Below are 9,382 nucleotides of genomic sequence, written 5' to 3' on the forward strand. Positions count from 1 at the left end.
CTCCCCATCATTACTCTTTTATTTTCCTCCCCATCATTACTCTTTTATTTTCCTCCCCAAACATTAGCCTTCTGTTTTTCTCAACCATCATTACCCAGCCAGTCCACTGTCAATGGAAACAAATGTTAGCGTCTGTATCTCCTTTTGTTTGTTGACCGCAGCGCAGCGCACGCACGCACGCACGCACGCACACACACACACACACACACACACACACACACACACACACACACAGGTTGACCTCATGCCACCACACTGACACAGTGATTTCCGTTAACATGATGTAATACTGTCAGATATCTCCACATCTGCAATCTTTCTATGACCCACTAAAATGAAAGACCCAAAAAAGTGATAGAACCAGACACAATGGATATAAGGGAGAACTCCATATTTTTAAGTGGTTGGGTCTGTTGGGGAAATGTGATATGGTTTTATCTAAATGAAATGCAGAACCACAGAGCTGTAAGAGGTTTGGTCTGTTGGGGAAATGTGATATGGTTTTATCTAAATTAAATGCAGAACCACAGAGCTGTAAGAGGTTGCATGTGACTGTGACTGCGTCACAAATGGCACCGTATTCCCGCTGATTCCCTATGTAGTGCAGTACTTGTGACCAAAGAAGTGCACTAAATAGGAAATAGGGTGCCAGTTGGGATGCACACAGTAAGGCAGCAGGATGGATTGTTCAGTCGCATCTGCTTTGGATGGGGCTTAAAAGGAAGTTTGAAGCAGATCGGGAATGACAAATTGAGGTCACGTCATCAGAATATTTAGAGCATGAAAACAATAGCACAGATCCCCAAAAAGGACCAGCTTGGTCCCAGATCGGTTTGTGCTGTCTTGGCCATTTCTATGATCATTCTATGTTGCCAAACTTGGGATGACAAGGACCATAACAGTTGGCTAACAGCACACACCGGTTTGAGAAAAGGTTAATAAAGGACAGTTGCTGTAACATAATACAGCATTAGATTTGAGATTATGTCCTTGAAATATCTTTAGGCCTACATATCATATTGCCCCCTATTGGTAGGTCTCAGTCTATCTAAACTACAGGGGCATGTTCTTAGGGCACACAACAGAAAACATTCTACAATTTTTTTGCAATGGAAAACTAAAATGATCCTTTCTCATTGGACAAGTCCAGGTAGTCCGTTCCTGTTTAACAGAAACAAGTGTCTCTCAATGGATAAGTCCAGGTAGTCCCTCCTTGTTTCAAACAGTTTTTTTCTCCATTTGGTGCCTAATGAACACGACCAGTACAGTAATGTTAGCCAAAATCCAACTGTCTCTTACCTGGCTTAGTGACTTCACAGCCCTTGTTCCTAAGAACGTCATCCACGGATGTGTCGAACATGAAGCGAACGTTCTGCAGTAACCCCTGTGTGACAAGACAAGAGGCTGTTATGTGTCACATTGGACTAGCAGCTAGGAACAACTTCTTTACTATTCACTTACCTTGAGCTTGTATGTCAAGTAAAAAAAATACAGAATGAGTTATTCTTATTGGCTAACATTAGATGCAGAATGACTTAAGGGGCAAGATCTGAAATGGTGTCCTATTCCCTATATCTGGTGCACTACCTTTCTGGACAAAAGTAATTCTTACCCTGAAGTGGTTTTCACGGATGGATCCCTTAGCGACAAACATTCGGCTCCCCTCCGCCTGCAGGTGCTCGTAGAACGGCTCATCCAAGATGAAGCTGTCGATGAGACTGCAGCCCACAAACAGATTTGCGTTTTCGCCATGAACATGAAGTGTGATATTCTTCCACTGCGAGTCAGACAGGTCAACATCCTCGAAGGAGACAACATTTTGGGAGCCGTCCACCCAGAAGACAAGGTCCAGCGTGTTGGCACGACCGTTGGAGACTATTTCAAACTGCCGCTGGCCGTTGGCGTCTTCCATGGCGATGAGGGTTCCCCGCGATCCGCGGTCCTGGCGCATGCTGGCCACGAACACGAAGCCCTCATTGTTCTGGATTTGCTGAAGCATCTGTTTGAGCATGGGCGCGCTCACTGAGGGCAAATGGTCGAAGCGGATGAAGCGGTAAGCAGGGTTGTCTGTGTCTTGGCCGCGGAATTGCTTGGCGCCCAGAGTCTTGCGTGTGATACCGCTAATATCAAACAGGTCAAATGTTGTGTCGTCATCCAATGTGACCTCGCCATCTTCAATCAGTCGTACAGGGGATAGATAGGGAGAGGAGAACGTGTACAGCCAATTAGCTTGATGAAACAGCAAAGCATTCTAAGAAAATCTGACCAAGTGATTATAGCTAAGTCTATAGTGGGGCTCTCCTACCCTGTTCCTGCTGCAACCAACTCTCAAAGTCTCACATCAGAATTAGACGTTCATCCATGTTTCTCAAAAGTCAAATTCCATGTCAAATTTTCAAAAGTCTAAGTTTAGGCATTAACTCTGAATTTTTAAGGTTAGGATTAAGTTTAGGAATGTTTAAGGTTAGGGCATGGTTATGGTAAGGGTTAAGGTTGGGATAGGCTTAAAACAAAAATAGAAAAAACAACTTTCTATCGCTGGATTCAAACTTGCAACCTTTAGAAACAGAGACAGATGCTTATACCCATCCGCTGTCCCCTTCCACAACACCCCTCTTGAAGGTAACAACGCCCCTTGTGGGTGGTTTCCACATCGTCTCCCAACGTCCTCAGACATAGATGGACCATGTTGAATACTGACTTGTATCATGGGTGACCTGGCTGTCCTGGAGAGCGACTCTCCTGTAGGTTTTTGTTCCAACCCCAGTTGTAACTAACTTGATTCGGTTTATCAATCATCTAATTATTACAATCAGGTGTGCTAGATTAGGTTTGGAGCAAAAAAATCTACAGGATGGTAGCTCTCCAGGACAGGGTTGGAGTTAAAACCAACAGAAAGGTAGCTCTCCAGGACAGGGTTGGAGTTAAAACCAACAGAAAGGTAGCTCTCCAGGACAGGGTTGGAGTTAAAACCAACAGAAAGGTAGCTCTCCAGGACAGGGTTGGAGTTAAAACCAACAGAAAGGTAGCTCTCCAGGACAGGGTTGGAGTTAAAACCAACAGAAAGGTAGCTCTCCAGGACAGGGTTGGAGTTAAAACCTACAGAAAGGTAGCTCTCCAGGACAGGGTTGGACTTAAAACCTACAGAAAGGTAGTTCTCCAGGAACAGGGTTGGTATTAAAATCTCCAGGAACAGGGTTGGAGAGCCCTGGCTATAACTTAACTGGGTATGCTTTCATGCACAAGGAAAAGTGACAGTATCATATTCACTCATGATACATTTTTTAAAATCTAATTAGTATGAAACATACATCACATCATTATTTAACAATAAAAATGAAATGGCATTGAGGTTATGATAATGATGATGAAAAGTCGTATAAACTTTATGCATGAGTAGATTTACCTTGAGGTAGCGCTGAGGAGCAAAGTAATAAAATCGGCAGCAAGTTGAGACTTCTGAGTATCATATCTCCTTCAAAACACAAGAGACACAAACGCTGATTATTATCCAGGGAAACGGCAAATTGAAAATTGTTAACTTCATCACGATTGTAATGACTATCTCATAAGTAAAATTGTAAAATCTTTGTAGGCTATCTATTTTGTATTCGCCCTCTGCTCAGCTGTCACAAAGCGACACCAAGTTCATTGCAACTGTGAATAGTGAAGTTCTCAGTCATGTCATGCCACAAGCTTCAACAATAGCAACGCTATGAAGGAGCCTAACTGTCTCCAAAACTAACACAGGTTTATCGAGGAAGATACAATACACCTTACACCTTACAACGTGCACATACTGTATGTGGGCTGTTATTGGCTATTGGGAAACAATTATACACTACTTCTAAAACAACATTTCTGCAAATGCATAACGTTTAACAAAACGAATCAATCACATAACAAAATATAAGTGTGCTACATTCTTTAACTAAATTATTCTGACTAGGAGTAAATTTGAAAGTTATGGTAACATTGCTGATTGTTTTTGAAAATGCAAAACAATTCCCCATGCACATTGGAATGCAACAATTTACCGGGTGAAAGTGCAAATTCCCTTTAAAAAAATCCGTTAGATGTCCAATAATAAAAAAGAAGGTAATAACAAATATATTTTTCAAATAAATATGAATAGTGTAATGAAAACGGAATAACTCCTGTAACCTGGTGCGTAAAATGTAAAGCCCGCTGGTTTACTTCACTAGATCTACATTATGTAGGGAGGACTCGAGCGATAGTGGCTTAGGCACCAGTCTCCCTCCCTCCTATATACTCCTCACTATGACCCTGTCAGTCAAGTTTAAGTATGAAATGTTTGGATTCAATTTCTAAATCGGAATTACATAATTCCGTTCTGATAGCGTAATTTGCTTATATCTGTTTAAAGCGGCATTTACCGGTCCCGGGGCCCCTCCCTCGCGGTCTCCCGTTCCCCAATCCAACCTCTCTATCAAGCCCACCTCATTACCGATGTTCCAACGGAATCGGGTTTCGGGGAGGAGTTATTGATGGAGAAAACGCGATAGCGAGGTCGGATGTAAGGCTTGCGCTGGCTTTTAGGTCTGGGAGCAGTGGTGTGTCCAGGTGGTGGCCCAGTGTGACGGCCCCCCTGAATTCTGATTGGCCACCCCAGTCCCTCCCCCCCAGAAATTATTGTACAGACAGCAAGACTAATCAATCTCACCAGAGAAAGCATCTGAGTGAGCGAAACAGCAGCTCTCTGTTTTCATATGTGTAGCCCAAGTATCTGATGCTGTTTGGCCTAAAAGGGCCTAATGAATTTACTTCAATTGACTGATTTCCTTATATGAACTGTAACTCAGGAAAATCACAAACCATTTTATACGTTTGTTTATTTATATTTGGGGTTAAACATTTTGGGCACCCATGAATACACGAAACTTTGTAGGCTGAATGTCATTACACTTATGGTGTTAGTAATAGATGTCTCTTTCCATTCAAATGGCGGGTACAGAGTGCACTGTTTGGATGCTGGATATATTTTGGAGTAGACGAACATGGGCGGGTACAGAGTGCACTGTTTGGATGCTGGATATATTTTGGAGTAGACGAACATGGGCGGGTACAGAGTGCACTGTTTGGATGCTGGATATATTTTGGAGTAGACGAACATGGGCGGGTACAGAGTGCACTGTTTGGATGCTGGATATATTTTGGAGTAGACGAACATGGGCGGGTACAGAGTGCACTGTTTGGATGCTGGATATATTTTGGAGTAGACGAACATGGGCAAGTAACCTAGTTAACTTACATTTTGAAATTACTTTGTTTGACAATCAGATGAAAACATCATGACTGGTTGTGTTCATGACACATTAAAAGTGAATACATTTTGTGTTAAATTTCATGTCTTTACTATAAAGCCATAAAAACGATTTGTGCACGCGCAAGTGCGTACACATACAATTCACGGTATAATTCGCATTCTGGATGGCACTTTCAGGGTAGGGTATGCTAATACCCTTATTTAAAATTCTGACCTTTAATGCAAACACTGTAACAAGACTTTTGGAAATTATTTATGAATTATTTTAACCTGACCTAAGCTGAAGTATTTAATGCGTTGACCCATCATAATTATATATTTAAAAACCCACCATGCATCGATTAAGGTTAAACATGTTATGGCCCCCCTAAACTGGGTCTGTGCCCCACCTTGCCCACCCCATTCAACAATGTTTGGATCAGATTTCTAAGGCGGAATTACATAATTCCGTTCTGATAGCGTAATTTGTTTATATCTGTTTAAAGCGGCACACCATTCAACATGTTCTGGACACTCCTCTGTCTGGGAGCGCAAAGCTTGGTCACGGTTTCCATGTGGCTGTAAATTACAAATATATCCGCTCTATAACATATAGTCTTTGGAGTGCAGTATTTTTCAAAACGTTCCCATAACTTTTACGCACAAGTTTTTCTGTTAGTTTTTTTAATAGCTCGGGAATTTTAACAATTCTTAAGGCGAGCACATCAACTGCAGCCTACCTATTCAAACTACAGTATAGGATTTGTTCCACTTTTTAATCAGACCAGACCACCAGCATTCATTATATTAGGCTATAGTTCACCGATGCCTGTTCAAGTGTACAGTGAATTAATGTGGCTTCTGTAACATTCGTTTGTCAAATTTAGATCATATCTGTATCCTATAGCCTAATACTTTTTCATTCGTTAAATATCACCTTTAGGCACCAAAATAAAGTCAGCAATTCACACTGATCCACTATGATCCGTACATGGGCGGGACACAACGCGCTGCTTACTGATGGGGGAATACTGATCCTCTAGCGATGTGTCGCGTGATCATTTAGTCAAAGTCATTTAGGACACTGACTGTTCAGACTGACTTGAATTTTGAGGGTTAAAACGCCCGACCGCGACCGACTCACTGGCTGTTGTGTGTTTTTAGGAATGTGGATGCTCCCGCGTTGCTGGCAAGTAGTACTGTATCTGGTCTGGAAATAAGTAGTTCCCTTCTACTTCTGCTCCCCTCTATGTTGTCAGATAGGAATGACTCGTATATTCCACTGACATTCCTTCGTTCCTGGGGTTTCGGTTGGCTCATGGAGAGGGGTCATAAAACAAACAATAGATGGAGATAGATGAAGCGCGCGTCATTTAGAGACGTCCTTGTCTTATTTTGACAGGAACAATACGCAGGGAAACAGAACGGACAGTAGCTTACCAAAATAGCCAATAGGGCAGTAATAACTGAGGAATGTTCTAATAAGGAAAGAGTAGCCAAGTATGTCAGTCTTAGTCATGTTTTTGAGGTGTTGGTTTCTAGCATGTTTCTAGCATTTTAGTACACTAGTCAGTTATAGGCATATTATTCCAATCAAAGGATATATGAATGCAGCCAGTCTTTGGCATGCCACTGTTTCCACACAGAATGCCAGTAAATACAAATTGATTGATGCCCCTGCAGTTGCCAGGTGGCTATAGAAAGGTTGCAGCTTACTCTTAGTCTTACCCATAGCCTTTTGGGGGCCCTTGGTTGGGGTGACCTCAACAAGCAGGTCAAATCTTATTAGTGGCCCCCTCTTGACAGCAGAGAAAACATTTGTTTTAATTTCCTGCAGTTCTACACATTTTGCCACGGGGTGGAGAGAAAATGAAAATGTTGCAGTTTTATAACACATTTCATGCAATTCTACTCATTTTACCATGGGGCAGAGAGACATTTTAGCAGTTTTAAAGCAAGTTTTCTGCAGTTCAACAAATTATGCCATGGGGAGGAGAGAAAATGTTACATAACTACAGTATTGATAATTTTGATCATATTATAAAGATGAAGTAAAAATACATTGTCTATACAGGTAAATAAAACAAAAAAAGAAGTGGGTCTCCTCCACCAACCTCCCATTCCCCCAACCCCACCGAGCCAACATGTCTCCACCCCCAACCTCCCATCCCATTCCCCCAACCCCACCGTGCCAACATGTCTCCACCCCCAACCTCCTATCCCATTCCCCCAACCCCACCGAGCCAACATGTCTCCACCCCCAACCTCCCATCCCATTCCCCCAACCCCACCGTGCCAACATGTCTCCACCCCCAACCTCCTATCCCATTCCCCCAACCCCACCGTGCCAACATGTCTCCACCCCCAACCTCCCATCCCATTCCCCCAACCCCACCCAGCCAACATGTCTCCACCCCAACCTCCCATCCCATTCCCCCAACCCCACCCAGCCAACATGTCTCCACTCCCAACCTCCCATCCCATTCCCCCAACCCCACCCAGCCAACATGTCTCCACTCCAACCTCCCATCCCATTCCCCCAACCCCACCCAGCCAACATGTCTCCACTCCAACCTCCCATCCCATTCCCCCAACCCCACCCAGCCAACATGTCTCCACCCCAACCTCCCATCCCATTCCCCCAACCCCACCCAGCCAACATGTCTCAACCCCAACCTCCCATCCCATTCCCCCAACCCCACCCAGCCAACATGTCTCCACCCCCAATCTCTCATCCCATTCCCCCAACCCAACCCCACCCAGCCAACATGTCTCCATCCAACCTCCAACTCTCAAAAACCATGCCCCCCCCCTAGCAACTAGTCACCCCTTACTCCCCAGAACACCATCCCACCCGTTTGTGTCGCTTATGCCTGGAGCCGGCCCTGGTCTTAGCACATGCACAGCTGACCATTTTCTTAGTGGCCCAGATGCAAGATCATAGTCATAGACAGACCCCTGCCTATGATGTAAGTCACAAACTGATGGCATGCAAGGTAGCACAAAGAAAGATTGGCATGTTGTTTTAACTGTCTCCATGGCAGATGTGTTTATAAACTCAGAAAAAAAAGAAATGTCCTCTCACTGTCAACTGCGTTTATTTTCAGCAAACTTAACATGTGTAAATATTTTTATGAACATAACTGAGACATAAACTGAACATGTTCCACAGACATGTGACTAACAGAAATTGAATAATGTGTCCCTGAACAAAGGGGGGGTCAAAATTAAAAGTAACAGTCAGTATCTGGTGTGGCCACCAGCTTCATTAAGTACTGCCGTGCATCTCCTCCTCATGGACTGCACCAGATTTGCCAGTTCTTGCTATGAGATGTTACCCCACTCTTCCACCAAGGCACCTGCAAGTTCCATCACATTTCTGGGGGGAATGGACCTAGCCCTCACCCTCCGATCCAACAGGTCCCAGACGTGCTCAATGGGATTGAGATCCGGGCTCTGCACTGGCCATGGCAGAACACTGACCTTCCTGTCTTGCAGGAAATCACGCACAGAACGAGCAGTACGGCTGGTGGCATTGTCATGCTGGAGGGTCATGTCAGGATGAGCCTGCAGGAAGGGTACCACATGAGGGAGGAAGATGTCTTCCCTGTAACGCACAGTATTGAGATTACCTGCAATGACAACAAGCTCAGTCCGATGATGCTGTGACACACCGCCCCAGACCATGACGGACCCTTCACCTCCAAATCGATCCCGCTCCAGAGTACAGGCCTCAGTGTAATGCTCATTCCTTCGATGATAAACGCGAATGTGACCATCGCCCCTGGTGAGACAAAACCGCGACTCGTCAGTAAAGAGCACTTTTTGCCAGTCCTGTCTGGTCCAGCGACAGTGGGTTTGTGCCCATTGGCATCTGGCACTGTTAGGCACTGTTGCCAGTGATGTCTGGTGAGGACCTGCCTTACAACAGGCCTACAAGCCCTCAGTCCAGCCTCTCTCAGCCTATTGCAGAAAGTCTGAGCACTGATGGAGGGATTGTGTGTTCCTGGTGTAACTTGGGCAGTTGTTGTTGCCATCCTGTACATGTCCCGCAGGTGTGATGTTCGGTTGTACTGATCCTGTGCAAGATGTTGTTACACGTGGTTTGCCACTGCG

The 9,382-nt window shown here is 44.4% G+C and overlaps 1 protein-coding gene across 4 annotated transcripts in view; it reads right to left on the bottom strand.

Annotated features, from left to right (window-relative positions):
- The window catches only part of LOC115152800 (thrombospondin-2), a 44,601-nt gene extending 40,129 nt beyond the window's left edge, over positions 1 to 4,472 (bottom strand). For 2 of the 4 annotated variants that reach the window (XM_029697611.1, XM_029697609.1), the window contains exons 1-4: positions 4,038 to 4,271; positions 3,407 to 3,475; positions 1,613 to 2,172; positions 1,300 to 1,384 (exon numbers count right to left, since the gene is read on the bottom strand). In XM_029697611.1, coding sequence (XP_029553471.1) covers positions 1,300 to 1,384; positions 1,613 to 2,172; positions 3,407 to 3,470 — 709 coding nt within the window. In that variant the 5' untranslated portion in view covers positions 3,471 to 3,475; positions 4,038 to 4,271. Of the gene's footprint in view, positions 1 to 1,299; positions 1,385 to 1,612; positions 2,173 to 3,406; positions 3,476 to 4,037; positions 4,272 to 4,397 lie in introns of those variants that run through there. The other 2 variants (XM_029697610.1, XM_029697612.1) reach the window with 2 other exon arrangements.
- Between the last annotated feature and the right edge of the window lie 4,910 nt (positions 4,473 to 9,382).

The sequence above is a fragment of the Salmo trutta genome, chromosome 18 (assembly GCF_901001165.1).
Source record: "Salmo trutta chromosome 18, fSalTru1.1, whole genome shotgun sequence".
Lineage (NCBI taxonomy): Eukaryota > Metazoa > Chordata > Actinopteri > Salmoniformes > Salmonidae > Salmo > Salmo trutta.